The 23461-nt window shown below is 36.3% G+C and overlaps 1 protein-coding gene across 3 annotated transcripts in view; it reads right to left on the reverse strand.

Annotated features, from left to right (window-relative positions):
• Positions 1-23461, reverse strand: part of CTNND2 (catenin delta 2) — a 948689-nt gene that overhangs the window by 434124 nt on the left and 491104 nt on the right. For all 3 annotated transcript variants that reach the window (XM_054488747.1, XM_054488746.2, XM_063664666.1), the window contains 3 exons: positions 15940-15974; positions 15441-15557; positions 949-1121 (listed from right to left, as the gene is read on the reverse strand). In XM_054488747.1, coding sequence (XP_054344722.1) covers positions 949-1121; positions 15441-15557; positions 15940-15974 — 325 coding nt within the window. The remainder of the gene's footprint in view (positions 1-948; positions 1122-15440; positions 15558-15939; positions 15975-23461) is intronic.

Consider the following 23461-nt stretch of genomic DNA (forward strand, 5'->3'; position numbering starts at 1 on the left):
GGAAGGGTTCCTGAAAGAGATAGTGCCCAATAAATGCAAAAGGGCTGAAACTAACTTTGTCAGCTGCAAACGTGGTGTGGGGCTTGCAGTTCTTCATTCCAGAAGCAAAAACACAGAGGTTAAAAGGGCTATGTCACTGAAAATAAGCTTAAAACAAGACAGCCTTCCAATAAATTAACTCTGGTGTGATGATCAAAATTATACTCTGGTGGGTACCTCAAAATTATAAAAACTAAAATATTAGCATCCCTTCTCTCCTCTCTTCTATATAACAACATTTACATCTTTCTTGAAAAAAAAAATCATTTCCAGATTGGTAGCTGCTTCTTTTTATCAAGAGTTGGTTTTAACTGCAGCTAATGTATTTGTGCAGTGAAACTGTAAGATCAAGCACGTGCCTTAAAGAAACAATGGAGGGCACATTTCAAAATCAGACTTCACAAAATGCAGCTATGCCTAAACTCATCACAATTATTTTCCAAACAGTTCTGTTTACCTGATTACACATTTATAGTATGTTTCTTTATATTAATATCAAAAACCCCAAAGCAATCCCATGCTTTTTTTAGGAGACACAGTACTCAGTATTTTTTTCCGAGTACACTCACAAATTCAGAATGTATGTCATACTTATATCACATATAGTCACAGAGGGAGTAACTAGATGGACACTGACATAGTCACACAGGGAAACATATATAAGACAGGTATAGCATGAACAATACATAGATATTTCTAAAGAAAATGTTTGTAATTTAGCATTACTCCATAATTGTATTTTATTATTTTTTTTCTTCATTCACAGCACCAAAGGGTATTTTCCCTCAAGTTGAGGGATACACCTACAAAAAGGCAGGCTGGATCTCCACAATCTCCACATCCACTGCATGCCCATTCCCCACCTGTCCCCTTGGAGTCCACTGACACCATACAGCACTGGGTACCTACCTGGCTGAAGCTCTGGCCCGTAGCTCGGGCTTGTGTGCCTCGGGCCGGGAGCTGTGAAGGGGTGGTTTCCCCCAGGGCCAGGGTCTGGTTGCTATGGTAGCTGGCCGGATACTGGAAAGACCCTTCAGGTTTGGAATTGAGCTGAAGTGCACTCTGGGAGAGCAGGCTGGGCCCTGCATTGAAAGTCATTTAGAGCAGTCAGTGACAGTCTCAGTGAAGCAGAAATGACATGTATTATTTATTGAGAGTAGCCTAGAATTATCTCATGCACATGATTCCAGCCATCCACGCTTAAAATTCTGAGAACTAAAATGACCATATAATTTGACTCCAGCTCTCAGATGAGATTTTTTTTTTTTTTTTTTTGGTGGTGGTTTAAAAGTTCTCAAAGGAGTAGATTTTGCAAATGATCTCATCCTGACCTACATAGGGACATTTCTTATGAGACAAATTAGTTAATCAAGTAGTTATTTTGGGATCAGACAATATCAGAAACATTTGAAATAATGTAAAACTCTACTTTTCGGTACCTGTTAATTTCGCTAATATAATTATATCTCCTACTTAATGATCGAGATGCTAAAACACTCGAAACCTTCCAATCACTGACAAATTCTATTGTATAAATAGTGATATAATACCTCAGTGCCTGAAGGGTAGACAGTGTTTAAAATATTAATAGCTCTTTGTACAATGTGGAATTCACCGTCGCCTCACATAATCCCTGATGACTGGTTACCTTTACCATCACAGCAGTGCACAGTAGGAGAACAAAGAGAACATACAGCGTTCAAATTCGTGCCACGAATGTAGCTGATATTACAAGGGATGAAGAATCAGTTTCTGGTCTTATTTAATTATACATTGCATATGAAATTGTGTTTTGTTTTCTTACATTCTATTTAGATGAGATCCTTGCAAACATTTTCCCATTTTCTTTTCAAGCAAATTTTCTTTGATCAAATTTAATACTCTCTTTGGGGATCAAATAAGTATGGAGGAGAGTAAATGTGCTTGTTATTTTCCATTGTGTGTGTTTGAGAGGGTCTGGGGTAAGAAGAGTGTGTTAGTGACAAAAACTTGGCAATACAAGTTTTCTCCTGTCTCTTTGTACCATAGTACAAAGTCATATATTCGATGGAGTGTAATAATACACATATATACACATATAGACTATAGCATAACCATTAAATCATTCTTGATCCCCCTCTTTGGCTGTTTTAGACAATAGTATCACTTCTGATAAGTATGAGCAAATTTCAAGTTCCTTATTTTTTTCTTTTTAAGAATGGAACATGACTTTATATTTCAAATGAGACATGATGTGGATCACCTTTCATAAAAATAATGCATCCTCTTTTAAATAACATTGGTTCATAAAATCTTTGGCACTTAAAGCCTTCACAATCCCTCTGGTTTTCTGATGGAACTTTGAAACAACATCAAGATATTTTTTCATCAGTATTTGAAACAACATGAAGATAATTTTTCATCAACATTTTATATTGAATAATATGCCAATTAGCTAGTACAGTTATTTTGGAATCTGTGCAGTTTCTGGAAAAAAAAAAAGTAAGCAAGGAAATAAAAGTGTTTTCATCCAGCCACAACTTCATCATGAAGGGTATAACACAAGTGCAAATGCAATCCCTTTACTTTTAATTTAAGAAACCCAGTCCTGAGAAAACAGTACGTATCAGATGGTAACGTTTCCAATAACCTGGAAAAAAATCATTTATTCTGTCCTAATGGTATTATAGGACTAATCACTGAATATAAGGAAGTCTCTGAGGGGAGATGCATTTAGAGTTTGATTCTGGGTGCCACTAACGTATTGTCCCCATCACTGTTATGGGAGCTGCCAGGCCCAGCGGAGTCAAAGAACAGTGTCTGAGGTCCAAGCGACAGGCAGGCTGAGATACGGGAGAGCCTCTGGAGATGGGGCAAGTGCAGACTAACTGTAAAGCGGAGGAGAAGGAGGTGGGCACTGGGAAGACACTGACAACTGCGGCTAAGGGCTTTACCCTTGGTCCCTCCGAAGGTCACATCTTAATGCTGGGAGCGAGCTATGGTGGAAAAGCAAAGGCCTTTTCAGTTGGGTGGTCACCATTCTACCTGACAATGGGGGGCTGCCCGCTGTGGCTTTCTTGGCTCTTTCTTTTTTGTACAGTCTACCTGGGCATAATGGCTTGCACTGGCCATACTCTCCTCCCCCCTTGAGATAGTAATGCATCCCAAGGGCAAAGAAGGTTAAAGCAGATACAACGACAGTGCACAGACCTTTGGAAATATCAATAGAATGAAGTAAATAAACACATAAACAAAATATTTAATTTCATGGAAGAAGTTTAGCATTATCTTAAAACAGATAGTTGCATGTCCTCATTATTTGTCTTTCAAAGAGAATGCAGGAATTGCTCTGAAGAACTGTTTTGAGTATGTAGTTAGCAAGTTAAATAACTTTGTATATTCTGAATAGACTCATATAATTATCTCCAGAAACCTACAAATGCTGGCTGTACAGGATCTTCTAATGACAATGTAAAGTCCCTTTTCAAAAGAATTTAAATTAAAAATATGGTTTACTTGCTCCCAGAATATATATGATAGAATAATGAAATCTGTTCATCTTTTATAGAATCAGTTGTGTATTTGATCAGTACTCAATGAAAAGTAACCAGGATTTTCTATCTCATTATTCATACATCTCAAGCACTGAAAACTAGATGTACTCTGACAAAAGTAATTGCAACAATGAGCAATGTATCAGAATATTACAACACTGACATATCACCTGGCAAGGACAGAACAGTCAAGACAATAGCCAAAACCATGTATGCATTTTAGAATGTTTTTCCATTGCTTACTAGGTTTTAAATCACTGTCATTTACTCATTCCAATTTTAGAGAGCACAGACATATGAATATATGAAACAGGTTAAAATTTTAGGACAATTCTTAATTACTTTATAATGAAAGTACAATTTAAATGTAACTAACTTTCAATTAGCTTTATTAATATTACTGTGCAATGAGGTAGAAAATACAAATTTGCCAAGGATTTAAAAAGCATTTATAGTTTTGGGCTTTAAATTATGTTTTTTTTTTCCTCTGGAACTTTTGACTTTTTATCAAGCCTTGCTTGGGCTAGAGGTAAAACGAGGCTGCGGTCCTGAACCTATGGAATCTATGACCTGAAGGATGCGGGTGATATGGAAAGAAATGGTAGAAGAAGAGAAAGAAGCTGGACTCTAACATTTCACCCAGGGAAACAGGCTATTGTCTTTAATGCAATGATTTCCAGAAGACATCTGAACTGTGAACAACAGTGGATCATCATGTCCTTCTTGGCCACAGAGAGCAGAAGCCATGGTCCCATTTGCCTTCAAGACGCCGACCTGAGGGGTCACAGTGACTTCTTTGACCATCTGGCCCTTCTCCATGATGGAACAGTCCTCAGAACTGAGCCCAATGCTTTTCCCAAAATGAATCACCCCTGTGAGCCAGGATGAGAAGGTAAAACCATTTCCTGATACATTGATAATGCTTAAGACAGTCTTCTGTCTTTGTTCTGAACAAAACCCACCAGTCTTAACTGGATAGAGAGAAAATATTCCAAGGGAACTACAAAGTTGATCCCATTAATCCTAAGAAGATACACGAAGCAAGGATCTTGAGTGTAACACCAAATGTCTCAATATGTTTTCACATGTATGAATTGGTTAGAGACTACACAGCAACCTGTGAAAAAAACTGCATGATCTTCATTTTTGTCCTAGCAGTACAGGCAGAGGCAGAGAGAGGTTAAATTGTCAGCCAGTGTCACACACATGGTGACATGAAGAGGCTTGGATCCTTATCTTCCGTCTCCAAGTCCAAAAGTTGTTTTTGTTTAATATCAAAGCACTGTTTCTTTAAGTCATATATACGTGTCAGCAGTTTAAGGTTGAAAAAGTCCTGGGTGAACAGAAATCCACTTGTTTGCAGGAGAAATCTTCATGTCTCAGATTTTGGTGCTTCTCCAGTGAACTGCTCCTTACAGATTTTCCAGGTGCCAGCTAGAGGAAACTCGCTGTCCACTACTCGTGGGACAAAATCAATCTCAGAAGATATAGAGGTTGAAATGTTAATTTTCTGCATAAAAATTCAGACCCACTTATAGGTCATATCAATACAGACACTATATAACACAGACACAATATGGCCAGCTCCTTCTGATCAGATTAACTGAGTATTTTAGAGTTTCCATGATTATGTGCACTTGTTCTGTGTGCATAGTTTTAAAGAGACTTTATCTGGAATTGCTAATATTTGCCTGCTTTAGCTGAACATCTGCTTCAGAATACAGTAGACCTTCAATTAAAGAATATACTTCGTAATAATACAGAAGAGGCCAGAGGTCTACAGTGTGGCATTCCCGAGTTATTCTATAAGTCACAACCACACTAATGGAGTATCTGAACATATGTTGAAAAAAATCCAGGACTGGACGTCCGCAGACCTGGGCTCTAGCCCATCTTCATATTTATATGATCATAGATGATAATGACAAAGATGATGATGACAGTGACAGTAATGACCAGTTAACCTTTTTTGAGCACTTATGAAGTTCCAAGACTGTCCTGAGTAGTTTCCATCTACTAACCCATTGAATTTTAATGACATCTAAGTGAGGAAGGTACAACCATTCCCACTGATGTTGAGGGAACTGAGGGATCCATTAACTGAGACCTCACAATTACTGGTGGGCCTGGGGTTAAAAAAAAAACTAGCAGATTGGCTTCAGAATGTGTGTTCTTAAACACACTTCATGATTCTGTCACAACAAATTTTAATCTTTCCAAATTTGAACACCTAAGGAGATAATGGATGTGCAAGTGCTTGGAAAAATTTTAACTGCTATATAAATATCAGTTATTATTATCTGATTATCTAATTGCATAGCCACATGATCTGATAATCATAAAACCTTCACTGGGATATTTTGGTCTTGAAAACCTTATTGCAGGACTGTCCCACACATCATTTATGTTTTCTTTCAACAACCTGCAAGCTTTCATCTTACAAACAAAACATACAAGGCACAGTTCATTAAAATGGCTTGCATGCAATAAAACAACGACAACAAAACTAATGTCAGAGCAAATAGATGAGAAGCTAAAATCTTCTGGCACTTAGAGACAGTTCTCCGTTTCCTCAGCCTGAAATTCTTTTTTCCATCAACCTCAAAACTCATTCTCAAACTTAAACTGCTGCTTAAATGTCACCTCCTAATATTTTAATAGTAAATATTAAGTAAGAATAAAGGAAACAGATGGTAGAATTTATGTACAAAACGGTTACTGGAGATTACAAAATCAATGAGAAAAATTGTTGATTATTTCTAAAATTACTGAACTGATTTAAATAGGTTCAAAGCACTTTGATCAGACTTAACTGCAGAATAAAAATATTCTGTTTAAATTTCACTACTAATGATTTCATTTGTAGCAGCAGTTTCACCTTTATGGGTTCTGGAAGAACTTGCCCATTTACAAATTTACTTAGAGTAAGAGGTAGCTACTGGTGATAAAGTGGTTGTTTTCTCCTGATCTTCATTAGTAACTTATAAAGCTCATTTGGAGGAGTTTCTCTGAGGAGGTCCCCTAAAAATAGTGGCTCAGCCCATCTACCATTCCAAAAATGAACTGAGAGAAAAAGCCCAAGGGGCTTGTTATGCAAGAAAGCTTCAGAGTTGATGTAGTTGTTCTATGGGCAGGTGTGTTTTTAAATTTCATTTCTAAGCCTCTGTCTCCAGAATATCTATTTCTTCTGGTCAGTTGCTTTCAATGTGTAATGCTTTATGTGGAAATTAAAATGTTAATGGTCCCAGGAATATAGAAGTACCTATTTAGTTTTTAAACTGATTTAGACTTAACCAATATTCTTGGCTTAATTAGTATGCTTTTCCAAGTTTGACTACTGTGGATAGATATATATCGGATTGGTCAAGTGTTTGCACTACACAGTAAGTCACTCAACTTCTTTTCTTTTTTTTTAAATTTTATTTTACTTTAAGTTCTGGGATACATGTGCAGAATGTGCAGGTTTGTTACATAGGTATACATGTGCCGTGGTGCTTTGCTGCACCCATCAACCCATCATCTAGGTTTTAAGCCCTGCATGCATTAGGTATTTGTCCTGATGTTCTCCCTCCCCTTCCTTCCCATCCTCCAACGGGCCCCAGTGTGTGATGTTCCTCTCCCTGTGTCCATGTGTTCTCTTTGTTCAACTCTCACTTACGAGTGGGCACATGCGGTGTTTGGTTTTCTGTTCCTGTGTTAGTTTGCTGAGAATGATGGTTTCCAGCTTCATCCATGTCCCTGCAAAGGACACGAACTCATCCTTTTGTATGGCTGCAAGGTCACTCAATTTCTTTACAACGGTGTAAAATGGAAGACATGAGCAAACTGACATTTATCATAAAAATAACTCTCAAATGTATAACTTTAGTTTGGAATGTGTACCCAAAGAATTTTATCATGAGTGAGATTGCACATGATACTGTAATCATAGAACTGTACTTTTCCTCGCTCACTCCAGTTCCCAACTACACCTTACAAAGTTTTGTCTTTAGATTATTTGCCATTAAAAATTAATGTAGCACAAGGAAAAGAAAAACATTATATATTTCTTCATAGTCTAAAGAGGATCTGATATATTCATATTTCTCACTATCAGTACTTGCAAAAATAAATAAAACATTAACACAAATCGGTTTTGAAAAAAATAAAATTTAAAAGTGAAACTCAGAAAACACTACAATTTGTGAATGGGAACACAGGGGTTTAAAGAACCAGTCTTTGATTTGCCACACATCACACATTCCCCCCCACCCGCCCCCCGTGATCTGCATGGCTTGCTGGTGCATTTCTTTCAGGTCTCTGATTCAATGTCTTCTCACAATAGAGGATTTCCTGGCCCTCGATCATTCTTTATTCTAGTGGTTCTCAAAACTCTTGGTCTCTTAACCCTCAAAATTATAGAGGACTCCAAAGAGCTTTATTTTATCTGGGTATATAGGATGCTAATCACTCAAAATGTTTCCAACAGAAGAATACGCAGCACAGGTTCCCAGAGCTGTCAGGGACATGGCGTTGTTACATGCCACATAGTCTCTGGAAATCTTCAACAACATTCGTATGAGAAAAAGAATGGGAAAGCAAGTATCTCTTAGTATTATTATGAAAACATTTTGACTTTGAAAGTCCCCATCAGGGGCCCCGAAGACCCCGGAATTCCCAAGTATATTTTGAGAAAAGGTGCTCTACTCTACTGTTGACCTGGCTTTGTCCTTCTGCAAAGCCATTATCGATCTGGCCCTCCAGTATTGAAAAGGTTGATTTTGGCCTTTTCTGACTAGAATGTAAATGCCACAAGGACAGAGACCCTTCGTTCCCGCCATTAATAAGTGGTTAATACATACATTTAACAAAATAAATGACTGGAACATCCACCTGTGCCTACAGTGATATAATAAAAACCAGTACATTTAGAGTTGGTTACATCAGTTACTGTTCAAGTGCCTTATTCTTTGATCAGTATCAGTATTCTTTTTTTTTTTTTAGATAGAGTCTGGCTCTATTGCTGGAGCTGGAGTACAGTGAGGCAATCTTGGCTCACTGCAACCTCGGCTTCCCAGGTTCAAGCGATTCTCCTGCCTCAGCCTCCCAAGTAGCTGGGATTACAGGGGTGCTCCACCATGCCCGGCTAGTTTTTGTAGAGATGGGGTTTCACCATGTTGGTCAGGCTGGTCTCAAACTACTGACCTCAAGTAATCTGCCTGCCTTGGCCTCCCAAAGTGCTGGGATTGCAGGCATGAGCCACTGTGCCTGGCCAGTATTTGTATGTTTTAACTTTTGGGGGAATCCCTCAATTCATCTTCATAATATGTTACCAGGAGAGTCCTCTCCTTCCTCTGCCTCCCGGGGAAAAGTCTGCTTATTCTAAGGCTTTCTCACTGGGGCTGGCAACCTCTTTGCTTTTTCTCATACCTATGGCGGCTCTGAAACTGTCCTCACTTTCAGCAGCTTTCATCTAATCTTCATATTTGTGTTCTGGGAATCTACAATGCCTTGACAATTTCAAGACCAGGAAATTCCCACCAGGTTCTACATACATGGTGCTTGATCCCAGAAGATCCTTTTAACTCAAGTGGGAATGATGTCTTTAATGAGAAATTTGCATTGTTTTCTCATATTAAGTGTGTGGTTAAAGAGCTCTTCTTACTTGATGTCTTTGCCTATTCCTTAAATTCTTAGGTTTGCCTCTGAGCTGGCAACCTTGTTAGAGAAGGTATAACATGCTTCTGAAACATCTACATGGTATAAGGAAATCTAAGTGAAACCTAAGAAAAAGAAATTAGGCCAGAAGCGGTGGCTCATGCTTGTAATTCCAGCTACTCAGGAGGCTGAGGCAGGAGAATCACTTGAATCCAGGAGATAGAGGTTGCAGTGAGATGAGATTGCACCATTGCACTCCAGCCTGGCGACAGAGCAGGACCCCATTAAAAAAAAAAAAAAAAAAAAGAATTAAACACCAGCTGAGAAACGGGTAGAAATACTTTCTGGAAGGGAGGATAATTACAGCCTCCTGAAGGATTTTATTATTTCCTGTGGGCCACCTATGTGTTTTCCCTCAGCTTTTGCCCTCACCTTCCATTTTTGCTACTGCTAACCTCCCATTAATTTCATACACCCAAGGTAGGGGGGGAAAGTGAGTGTAAGTGAATTTCAAAAGGAATGGTAGCATCAGCCAACTTTAGACCTGGACACCATGACAAACCGCTGGAAAGAACAGTCTTGTTTGTATTTTAAAAACTTGGACCTCCCAGCACTTTGGGAGATGGGCGGGCGGATCACTGGAGGTCAGGAGTTCAACACCAGCCTGACCAACATGGTGAAACCCTGTCTCTACTAAAAATACAAAAATTAGCCAGGCGTAGTGGGGCTCGCCTGTAATCCCAGCTACTTGGGAGGCTGAGGCAGGAGAATCGCTTGAACCTAGGAGGCGGAGGTTACAGTGAGCTGAGATTGCGCCACTGCACTCCAGCCTGGGCAACAAAAGCAAAATTCCATCTCATAAATAAATAAATAAACAAAACTGGACCAAAGAGCATATGATAAATTGATTTCACAGGGAATGAACAATTAGGATAGCTCAACTGACTCAGACATGCTTTCAGGATGTGGGGTCTCTAAGGCCAGGTGACAGTTCTTGGGCACATCTGGGATAAGGAAGGTTTTCTATCCTGTTGGGTCTATCGGAGGACCTGGTTTCCACTATGATAGAAAGCAAAACAAAGAAAACAGCCCTTTTTCCCTGACCATGACTTTTATTTTTTGAGCCAATTTGATTAATGGATTTATCATTTTGATTACAATGATTTTCATGAAAAATTTACTCTCCTAAGACCTCTTCTGCATCTTTTGGTGTCATGCTTACCAGGAATTATGAAAACATTCACTTCACAAGGATGCCTCCCACCTTTATTATTATTATTGCATGAGAACATATGGAATTAGGTTTTATAGCTTTTAAATAACCTGATCTCTCAAACATCTCTTGTAAATTAAGTATATTCACAGTAATCAAAATAAAATAAGACTGTAAGTCAACAGTGAATAATATATTTGCCTCTGTTAAACTATATATGATTATTCTATTTTAATTTCACCTGCTTAGAATGGTAACATATATGATTGATTCCTGAGTCTTAAAAATATATTCGGATTTGAAAACTTATAATAATATGTACTTTTTTACCATAACACTCAGAATATATTAGCTCTGAAGATTTTCTTCCTATTGAATAATGGAATTTTCTAAAATATGACAGAATTTCAATTCATTAATATGCTACAGAAAAAATAATTACTATTGCAAAATACAATATTTAAACAAATTAATAATCTGTGGTTAAACATATGAGTTATTTTTTTCCAGGTTATCCTTTCTATTTCTTATTTTGACTGACAATATTTTTGTGAATTACTGGCTAAGATATAATCACCTTTATTTCTGAGTTTGTATCTAAAAGCATGCATAGATTAAAGAAAGTACTTGGTCCTAGGCAGTTCAAGTCACATTATTCATTATGTAGAAAGCTAATGGCCCCAAGCTTCTGTTGGTAAATTATTTTTTGTTGTTTTGTTTTGTTCCACTCAAGCGATAGCAGTCTCTGAAGCAATTCTCCTAGTGACTCAGTGACACATATTTGTTAAAATTGAAATTACACAGCCAGTAGTCACAAAAAAGAGGCAGGGTGGCAAAGGTTGTGCACATGGTTTACCAAGTGTTTCAGATAGCAATGTTAGAAATACACAAAGTGTTGGAAAACACTGGTAACTGTATGACCCAATAAAACCGGCATAGCAGAGCAGTTACTGCTTGTCTTGAGGTCGAGAAGATGCATACTGTGACTCAAATTTTATTTTAATCAGACCTTTGAAAGACAAATAGCAAAAAGCTTTAAATAAAACAAATTAAGAACTATGCACTCATGGAGCGAGACTGCTTTCCATTTTAGAACTTTTCCAGACTGAGTTTAGACAGTATTTAGCCTTGTTTTAGTCCCTTTTGAGTGAGGATTAAGAGACTGGTTCTCAAGGGCAGGGTGCCAGGTCCAATTTAGCATTAGCTGGTTCATAGCTAATGAATTCATTGATTGAATAATCACTGACTGGCAGAATCTGATGGGCTTTTCCTAATTAGATGAAATCTGTCAATGTGCCACTGCATATCTATTTGCTATGTTTCTACACGTGAGAGGTAATTATGGTATACGGTTGTTCCACTATCGAGGAGGATGCTGTGCTGATAGTGCTGTACACTCATTCTCTGCTAGTCCTTCACACAGACAAGGATGTCTTGCAGTTTGGCTTCTGGTTGGGTTTGGCCAATGGGAGGCAGGAGAAGGAGATCGGGGGCAGGAGGAAAAAGAGATTATGACATTGATTCCCCCCTTGCTGCCAGATTCTGTTGGGGCTAGTTCCTCAATTTCCCTTAGGGTCTAAGGGTGGTAAGAGCGTCTGTCTTCCACTGCCTGAATACTACAACATGCACTGTTTGTTCCCTTAATCTTGCCCACCTCTTCATAAATAGTCCCTTAATTGAATTCTGTTCAGTTAAACTCTTTTGAATAGAAATCTATATCTCATCTGGAACCTAACTAATATATATACACAGAGCAATTTAGATTTTTATTTTATGATCCTCTGAACACTTAAAATTTGCAATATTTTGATCCCCAAAATGATAGTTATCTACCCAATATGTTAAAATTATTTTCCTAATTTTTACTCAGTTAGTTCAGTTTCAAGGTGACTCTGAAGATGTTAAGGGCAAATGGTTCTTAAGAATAATAATATTCTTTATGTGACTGTGGGTCAGAATCCTTCCGCATAAAACTTTCGAATGGTACTTTTACCACCTGTTTCTTTTCTGTTTTGTTTCTTTTCCTTTCTTCAAAGCAGGATGAAGGAGCTTTCAAAAGAAATTATCAACTAAAATCCTACAAGTCTTCAATAAGATAATTCAGTACGTGACAGTATAAAGTGACTAATCTTTCTGAACAATAAATATTTGGTGGTTACCAAATATGTTTGGAGAGACCATACTGGAGCCTTTAACTTCCCTATTATAAACCATTTCTAGGTAATTTTTGAATATATTTTGCAGGCAAACTAAAGTGAAAGCTAAAAAGTTTTCTTTCTATTTTCCTTGTATGTAACAGAATTTCTCAACTAAGAAAGCTCAGTACTATTATTTGACTTACAGAAAAAAAATCATCTATTTATCCCCTCTATTTATCTCTTCTAGCATTTATTTATCTTTGACTATTTTACTTTATATCACTTTATCTCTGCATTACTTTTATCATGTCCATCTTACTAGTTTCTTGCTATTTATTTAGCTCTTTTAAGATTTTCCCCAAATAAGTACAACATTCTTTATTTTGTTTTCTATTTTTAATAATGAAGTTAAGATATCCTCTGAATGTGTTCTTTTCCCCATACTTCTGTTTTTACTAAAACATGTTCCTGTTTTATTTGCTTGGTAAATACTATGCAATTTCCTTTATTATTTCCATTTGATTCAGTAAATATCCCGAGGTATGTTTCTTAGTTTTAATATTATTACATTTTGCTTACAATTTTATTATTTACTTTTAGTGTTGGTAGATTTTTGTCCAAGAATATGGCCCTCCATACTTCTTAACTTTTATAATTGCCTTTATCTTCTAGTAGCTGGTCAATTTTTATAAATTTTCCTTGGACATATGTAACAAACATATACTATCGTGCAATAAATAAACCCTTTAAAAGTTATTTAATACATGGTTATCTTAATTTGTTATTTCAACATTTTGTGGCTTTCCCTTCTAGCATTCTGTCTGATTCATGAGACGTGCATTCAAATGTTCACAATAATATTTTTCATTAATTTCTTTTATTTTTAGTAACATTTGTTTTAATATTCACATGCTATGCTGTTTGGTGCACACATGTTCATTAGATTTGAGTACGAGCTTAACACAGCTTTATAAGTTAAGACAGCTCACTACATAACTCCCATCTTTGGCCCTGTTAAGTGATTCTGTATTAAATTCCAATTTATCTCACGTTATTCTTCCAATCCCACTCTTTGCGTTGATTATATTTGCAGGCACTACTTTGATTATTCCTTTAATTTCAACACTTATTTCATTAAATGATATGAATAACTCATAACTACTTTATCTTTACTGCAAATTTGAACTTTTATTCTTTTCAGAGGACAATTTAGAATGCTTACATGCAGCATTAGATTGATATACCTATATTATCCCTTCTATTTTAATTTGTTTACTTTTTAACTCATTTTCTGTACTTTCCATTTATTAAATGTTACTCCTTCTCCTAAACTCATAATCAAATATATTATTATATAAAAAATGAGATTTCCACTATCATCTCCCTGTTTCCCAACAAGGCAAACTATTCTGTTGCTGCTTTTCTTACTCACTAATAAGATGAGTGCATGTGTTTCAAATATTAATTAAATGTGTTCTAACTAGAGCTGTCCCTACAAGAGAAATATATTTAATGACTATGAGTAAAAGAGGTAACAATTATACATTTTTCAATATAAAATACAGAGAACAAGGATAATACCAACCAATCTTTCTTCACGAATTGTATTGAGAGGGTGCATATGGGTATAAGTAAATCTGTGTATACACAACAATGTTATCCTAAGAGTAATGGTAGTACAAAGATTATAGAAAAAATGAGCTAATCTGTAAAATAAATGGTTTTCAAGATCAGTTTGCTATCTTATCTTATCCTTATGTCTTCCTTTTGCATGACAAAGCTTAGTGGGTATTGGAGGAAATTTTGTTTTTTAAATTAAGGAATAAAATGCTTCACTGGTTTTTGATGTATTACCAGGATAATACCTATTTTAATGATGAAATTTTTAGTCTTTTGTGGAATTTTATTAAAATAAGTAAAAAGAATTTTATGATTTATTTAAAGGAGGTTCATTTCAACTCCTAAGCCACAACCATTCTGGTTGGAAAATATGTCATTAAGTGGAGAGAAAGTGATCTTTAAATGTTCTATGGAATTAATACAGCAATGCAAGATGGTTAAATACAGAAATGTAAGAATTTATTGCATAGTACCTTAGCATAGTACTAAATAGATAATACTAAGAGTACACCAATTTTTTTCCTATTTTGTCATATAATTGCTGCTTTTTATGATTTCTGCCAACAGTGATCTGTATGAGTAAAGCATTGATAGGTAATTTTTTTTTTTTTTTTTAAGATGGAGTCTCCTTCTGTTGCCCAGGATGGAGTGCAGTGGCGCAATCTCGGCTCACTGCAACCTCTGCCTCCCGGATTCAAGTGATTCTCCTGTCTCAGCCTCTCGAATAGCTGGGACTATAGGCACACGCCACCATGCCTGGCTAGTATTTTGTAGTTTTAGTTTAGATGGGGTGTCACCATATTGGCCAGGCTGGTCTCAAACTCTTGACCTCGTGATCTGCCCACCTCGGTCTCCCAAAGTGCTGGGATTACAGGAGTAAACCACTGTGCCTGGCCAACATTGATAGTTAATTTTAAGGCAGACATTGTGTTGACTATAAAATATATGATGAGTTCATAAAATGCAGTAGTCTAGATATTGAAAAGGATACCAGAGAACAGTGAGAATCACCAGTATGTCAGTAATTAGTGCAAAAACTAGATGCCAACTACTGACTTAAAAGAGTTTATACTCTAATGTGAATTGAGGTGGGATAATGTGGGAAGGGAATAGACGGGATGGAGTGAAGTGGATAAAACAAGTATAAAAATATCCTAAAATTCTCATTTGATATGGCTCATAACAGTAATGATATTAGAAATAATGATGTAATACTCCTATATTTCAACTATCTTCAAGTATAACTGCCACGTGACTTACTTTCACCTGTAGAATAATCCTGTGGGTCAAGTATTCCTGATTCCTGTAGTGACCTAATACAGGAGTCCACCAGCTCGAGACCTGTTGTAAGCTCATCTTCAATATCTTTTTGACCATCTGAAATAAAATATTTTAAAGTGATGAACAAACACATGGTATATTATTCTTAAAGATTTAGGTTATCATTTAATCATGGAAAATATCCTAGTCAAATATATTACCTCTATGAAGTTTTCATTAGCTATTCCATTTTAATTTTTGGTCAACCAACATTAAAGCCAAGGTCAGCAATTTCATGTACCCTTGAAGAGCATAGTTACTACAGAATTGAAAGATTTAACTCTCAATAAATTGTGAGCTATCATAACAACTTCATCTAATTTTACTATCAGGATGTCTTCCTATTACTTTTCTAAGTCTCATTCTAAAGTTCATAAGAAAAGTCATCAGTAGAGATATGTGTAGAAGTGTAAGTGTTCATCAATAAGACAGACATTACCTTGTGACTGCCACTGAAACTGCTCTTCTGCTGAACTGTAAAAAAGAGAATACAGAGATATAATGCATTGATTAGAAAAGAAAAATAAAACCCTAAAATCTAAGACACAAGGCACATTAGGGTAGTAACAGTGGCTCCGTGGCATTTCCTTTCATTTCTTACTGTGAAAAGGGATTCCACTTCGATACAATTTTAATTTTAATCCATTTGCTGTATATCCCTTTTGATTCACGAGTATTAGCATGTTTTAAATGGACATTGTTCAGTAATTTTCAGAAGAGCTCATTTTCTACAAAGCCCAATCTGTTAGACTCATTCTTTATAATAGCTTCTATATACATGCAGTTTTACTCAATTATAGTTAATTTAGAATAGGATCATGTAGACTTTGTAAGGTAGTCTAATAAGGAAATAACTATCCCTTTTTTTATTAGAGAGGTGAAATAAATCTTTGCCTCCCTTTAGCCATATCACATTAAAATTTCCCTTTAGTTGATTATTAAGAGTTTAAGTAATTTAAAAATTATAACACTTTACCACCAAGTAAATATGCATTTCCAAAAGTCTCAATAATACATCTTATAAAATGACCCAGACAGAAAGGGTTGTCCATATACATATGCCAAAGATACTGTATAGAGTGGCTCTGTATAGGTAACAGATTTATTTTGAATGATTTATTAAATACAAAATATATAGTTTCTAAATATGAGCAATTCTTCCATTGTGTAGGCAAACACTTCCTACATGCCCCTTTTTTATATGTAAATAATTGGTGAGAAATCTACATGCTAATTCCTGAAAGACATCATTTTGAGAATGATTTTTGTACACTTATTTCGTGATATTTTACTCTGTTCAAGCAGCTTCTATGAATAGTTCATTAGTTTCACAACAGCACGTGGATTGTAGACCTTTAGTCTGTACCTTAGAGGTGGGTTCTGAACACATTTACGGAGAAAAAGGGAATTCTGGGTATAAATCAATGTTCAGAAAGGCCATGACTGGCGTAAAGGAAAACAAGAGTAGTCCATTAAGAGACATGTGACTGTTGCAGGGTATCTTGCCCCTGAGTCAATCCATATTAGGAAACTGGACAATGGTTTTACAATGATGAGAGCTGTAGACAATATTGATATACGAAACGATAATATTTCAAATTCAGTCCAATGCAACTCTTTCTTGCACAAAAAGATGACATTATATAACAGTAACATCTAACTACAAAGTTTAGCCCTTAAAATAGAAATGTAATCCTGAAATCATTTTAAAAATGATTTTAAAAATTATAAAAACCTTTTAAAAATTATGGGACAGGTTTACTTAGTAAGTGGAATTTAATATAAAGTAGCCCCATCTTATCATTCAAGAATCACCAATTCAAAAATCTGAACCATAGTTGTCCTGGCTATTTTAATCCTCTAAGAAGTCTATGGATCGTTACTTTTCCAGAATGTGAATATCAAACTACTAGTGTTTAAAGATCAATCCCATTGGTTATTTGCAGAAGCTAGACTAGAACTCAGGCATATGGGTTCTGAGTAACTCCAAATGCTTACTTGTGTCAGAATCACCTGTAGCACTTCTTAAGTATATGTATTTTGGGGCCCTACTAGAAACCTACAAGATGAAAAAGTCTACGGATTAGGCTGGGAGCCTGCATGGCATAACAAGCTTCCATGATGATCCTTGCGTGCTTCTAACTTTGAAAAACACTAGATACTATTTTCATTAATCATCCATTATTAATTTAGGGCTCCCCACAACTTCAATCTTCTATATTTTAAGGCTGGACAAATTCTCAAGGTGGTATAATATTTTAAGTGTTTACATGCCATGGATTTATACACAGATAAAAATACTTCCATATTGATAGTGGGTTGAACAGAGGGCCCCCCTCTCTCAAAAGATATGTCCTCATCAAAACCCTAAGACATGTGAATGGTAACATACTTGGGAAAAGTGTTTTTGCAGGTGTAATTAAGTTAATAATCTTCAGATAAGGTCATCCTGGATCATCTAGGTGGGCCCTAAATCCAATGACACATGTGCTTATAAGAGATAGAAGAGAGACAAAAATGGAGAAGGGCAGACCATGTGAAAATGGGGGCAGAGACTGGAGTGATGCAGGCACAAGTCAAGGAATGCCTGAAGTCATCAGAACCTGAAAGAGGGAGGGAAGGAAACTCCACCCTGGAGTCTTTGTAGAGAACACAGCCCTGCTGACACCTTGATTTTGAACTTTTGGTCTCCAAAACCATGAGAGAATAAATTTCTATTGTTTTAAGTCACCCGGTTGTGGTAATTTGTTATGACAGCGCCAGGAAACAGATACAATGAAAAAGTTCTCATGTTATGTCCTCCAGGATTTGCTATCACTATACTACTACATTCGTTCACCAGTACAGCTATTTACTAAGTGCTTCCTGTATACCAAGGCCCAGTTAATTCACAACCATCACAAATCTCTTCTTTATAGATGGGGAATAACAGATTTAGTAATGTTGAAAAACTTGGCCAAACAGCTCCTAAGGATCCCAGCAGGGATTTAAACTGATGTGTGAACTCCTAAACTCAAATTCTTTTTTTCAAACCTTTATTTCCGGGATCCATACGAAGGTTTGTTACACAGGTAAACTCATGTCATGGGGATTTGTTGTACAGATTATTTCATCACCCAGGAATTAAGCCCAGAACCCAATAGTTATCTTTTCTGCTTCTCCACCTCCTCCCACCCTCCACTCTCAAATAGACCCCATTGTCTGTTGTTTCCTTCTCTGTGTTCATAAGTTCTCATCATTTAGCTCCCACTTGTAAGTGAGAACATGCAGTCTTTGGTTTTCTGTCTCTGCATTAGTTTGCTAAGGATAATGGCCTCCAGCTCTATCATGTTCCTGCAAAGGACATGATCTCATTCTTTTTCATGGCTGCATAGTATTCTACGGTGTATCTGTACCACATCTTCTTTAATCAACCTATCATTGATGGGCATTTAGGTTGATTCCATGTCTTTGCTATTGTAAATAGTGCTGCAATGAACATTTGTGTGCATGTGTCTTTATGGTAAAATAATTCATATTCCTCTGTAATGGGATTGTTGGGTTGAATGGTAGTTCTGCTTTTAGGTCTTTGAGGAATCATCATACTGCTTTCTACAATGGTTGCACAAATTTATATTCCCACCAACAGTGTGTAAGTGTTCACTTTTCTCCTCAACCTCTCCAGCATCTATTATTTTTTGACTTTTTAATAACAGCCATTCTTTCAAAATCAAAAGTCATGGAGGGGCTAGGCATGGTGACTCATGCCTCTAACCCTGGCTCATGCTTATAATCCCAGTGATTTGGGAGGCTGAAGCAGGGGGATGGTTTGAGTCCAGGAGTTCCAGACTAGCTTGGGCAACATAGCAAGACCTCATCTCTACAAAATCTTTTTAAAAATTAGCAAGGTTTGTTGGGGCATGCCTCTATTTCTAGCTCATTGGGAGGTCAATGTGGGAAGATTCTTTGAGTCCAGGAGTTTGAGGCTGCAGTGAGCTGAGATTGCGCCACTGTCCCTCATGCACCCCAGCCTAGGCAACAGAGTAAGACCCCTGCCTCTAAAAAATTAAAAAATAATTTTTAAAAATTCGTGCAAGGAAACATGCTTAGGTTACCACCCATTTTAAGTGATATGAGTGAGGGTGTCAATGGAAGTCATTCCCAGTGCCCAGTAAAGTCCAGCACTCCTCTCCTTGCAGGCACTTTGAGGAACACACTCTGCTTAGCTCCCTTGTACATAGATGGGGTCACAAAAGCCTATGAGAGGAAGTGACAAGTGCCACTTTATGCCCAAGTACAGACGAATAAGCATGAGGTCTTTATGCTTTCTCTCTCTCTTAAGCCCCGTGTTGAGATGCATGCCTGAGTAACTGTGTGGAATGGAGACTTCTGCCAACCCACAGAGAACACAGAGCACCAGTGAGAAACAAACCATTGTTGTGTTAAAACTCTGTAATTAGAGGGCTGTTTGATCCCAAAGAATAAATGTCATACTGACCGATACAAAAAGGTGAATTCCTAAGGCATTTCTTGCCCTTGATCTTCAATTTCTGCAGTACAGAGTTGGAAGAAAATGTCCGGGGTAACCCTAGTACAAATAAGGTGGTGCCGATTTTATGTGCAGGTGTTGATTTTATGTTTAGGACTACACATCATGCTATTAGATATTTATTTTTCTGTTCATCTCTTTCAAATGTGTTTCAATTTTATGACGCAACAGAAAAAAGAAGAAATTCTTTTTATTATAATTTAAAAAATATAATTGGAAGTGAATATAAAACTCTTTCCAAAGCACAGGCAACTTCCTTTTGGGCAGACACAAAGCATTAATCACTTCAATGGTTTCCCTGATTTCTTTGGCACAGTTAAAATGCATTAAAAGTATGACTGATCACAGAGAACGGAAGTCCCAAGAGAAAGCTGGTTTGGATTTTATTTCCTTTAAGTGCACACTTTAATCTCTTAGCTAGGAGATTTTATGCAATTGCCTATTTTATGTATTTGATTCCTTGTTTTAAAAATTGCTCTAAGGTAGATGCTTTTTAAAAAACAAACAAACTATCTATTTATTCAATAAAGATGGATTATGCCTGGGTCTCAGACACTCTCATATCAGGTGTCTAGGAATTACCTGTAGTAAATTTTCTCTCAATTATATAATTCAATTTAATATAATAGAAACGCCATTTTTGAAGGTGTTATAACTTAAATGCATGTTCAACTTCAGGAAATAAAGTGTGCTTTTACTGCTGAAATGCTAGTTTATGAAATAGAAATCACCTCTAAAGAAATAAATGTAAAAAAACTATAGACATAATTTTGATCAGTCCATATGTGTTTGAATATACCTAAATATAAGATCCAGAACCTAGTGACTGTGAGAAAAACATGTATTTAAGACAAAGACAACCATAAATAACACTTAGCCTTTAAATACATAAAGACATCAGTGATGCTAGGAAAGAAATTTTGAAACAATATATTGAAAGCAAAAATCCTAATAGCTAATATTTATATAGGTCTCATTTGGTAGCAGACAATAGTCTAACTGATTTATAGTTAATCTTCATATTAAAACTTCTGAGAGAGGTAATATTTTCCCATTTTAGAGGTAATAAAACCAAGGTAAAAAGATGCCAGGGAAGTTGCTGGAGGTCCCTCAGCCAGTTAGTAGAGAAGCCAGGGTTATGACCTTGGTTTTCTGGTTCCAGAGTCTACAGAAATGTGTGAACCACTATTCCGGTCATACATTTGGCTACATCAAAAGTAAAACCTTATGTGACTAAAAAACTCCTACCAGGAACCAAGTTGTAAAACAAGCCACATCCTGGGAGAAAATATTTGCAAGGCATATAACGTGCAAAGGCTTACTTTCCAGAATATACAATGAACTCCAACAAATTAATAAGATAGAGATTTAAAATCAAACAGAAGAGAGCTCATCAGACATGTACAGCTGGTGCATAGCAAAAGAACAAAAAAAAAGTATGGCCACTGAACACATTAAAAGTATTTGAGGAATAAAAATTAAACACAAGATACCTCCTCATACACCACAAACTGTCCAAAAATTTGAAAGTCTGACAATATTAAGTGTGGGGGAAGAAATGGGGAAGTAATTCTCATACATTGTAGGTGGGAAAGTAAATTAGTGAAACACACAGGTGACTTGTGGGATAGTACCTGGTAATTTTGTACATATAATACCTAATCACCCAGGAATTTTGCTTCTATGTAGAGACTCCAGGAAAACATTTGCATCTTTGTCCAGGAGACTTGTACAAGATTGTTCATGCCTACATTGTTGTAATAGCAAGACAATGGAAACAGCCTATGTGTTCCAGCAATAGAAAAATAAACAAATATAATAATATGATTACATATCATATATGAGGGGTCTTCAAAAAGTTTATGGAAATGCGTATTATGAAAAATTTATTTGTGGATTTCAAATATTTGTTGCACCCAAATAAGCTGATATTAACTTGTTATAACATGTCTGAACATGATCTAGTTTGACGCACTAACGAGGGTAAGACATCAGTTTGAAAAGAGCTCTTTTGGGCCGGGCATGGTGGCTCACTCCTATAATCCCAGCACTTTGGGAGGCTGAGGTGGGTGGATCACCTGAGGTTGGGAGTTCGAGGCCAGCCTTACCATCATGGAGAAACCCTGTCTCTACTAAAAATACAAAAGTAGCTGGGCGTGGTGGCGCATGCCTATAATCCCAGCTACTTGGGAGGCTGAGGCAGGAGAATCGCTTCAACTTAGGAGGCAGAGATTGCAGTGAGCCAAGATCAGGCCATTGCACTCCAGCCTGGGCAACAAGAGTGAAACTCCGTCTCAAAAAAAAAAAAAAAAAAAAAAAAAAGAAAAGAAAGAAAAGAGCTCTTGTTAGAGCAATATGAATTCTGCTAAAATTGAAGCAAGAATAAATATCAAATTTACAGGAAGCTTGGTTGGAAGAATGGCAAAATCATTGATGCCTTACAAAAAGTTTATGGGAATAAAGCCACCAGAGAAATCAGCATGTTACAAATGGATAACTTGTTTTAAGAAGGGACAAGATGATGACGAAGATGAAGCCTGCAGTGGCAGACCATCCACATCAATTTGTAGGGGGCAGGGTCGCGCCTGGTTACTACTTGGATATTGGGAGAAATAGAGTTTATTCTTTACTTTTATCTTTTAATTCCATTTCTCCATAAACTTTTTGAAATCCCCTCATATGAACACTTATGGAATAAATACTATTTGGCAGGTAAACTACATTAGCCAGATACATATGTAGTTCTTAAAAACAAAATACAGAGAAAAAAATGGAAGATGTCAATAAGATATGTATTGCAGGATGCCAATTATGTGAATTTTAGAAACACTGAATAAACAATATTGTTTATAAATATACACATTAATACATATACATGCATCTCTCTATATATAGATATCTATATATAGATATCTATCTATCTATCTATCTATATATATAGAGAGAGAATAAAAACATATGAACTGAAAAGGTATCAAATTCAAGATGGTAGTGGTGGCTCTACAGGGGGTCAGGAGGGTGAAGAAAATGATTCTAAGGAAGGATAACTTCCCTCCCTCTTTTATTCCAATGTTTTATTTATGAAAAATGACAAAATGACCTGAAGTTATTATGACAAAATGTTAACATTATTTTAAAAATATCTTTGATACTTGGAAGAGAAAAAATTCCCCATGATTCCTACACTTAGAAATATGCTTAGTTAAATGTTTAGATAAACCTTTGTGATTGCAGCCTTTATAATATTCTTAGCATTGTTAGACTCACTCCCAATTTAAACTCAAATGATGTCAAACAATTCTGAAATATATAATTACGAATAATAGTGGCAACAACTGTTTAGAGATATATTAACTTCTTTTTCCATTTCATATGTGAGACAATTGACAGTGTCATTTTTACAATGTTGCAAGTTTGATTTAGTTTGAACATT

This window comes from Pongo pygmaeus, chromosome 4, assembly GCF_028885625.2.
Source record: "Pongo pygmaeus isolate AG05252 chromosome 4, NHGRI_mPonPyg2-v2.0_pri, whole genome shotgun sequence".
Taxonomy (NCBI): Eukaryota; Metazoa; Chordata; class Mammalia; order Primates; family Hominidae; genus Pongo; species Pongo pygmaeus.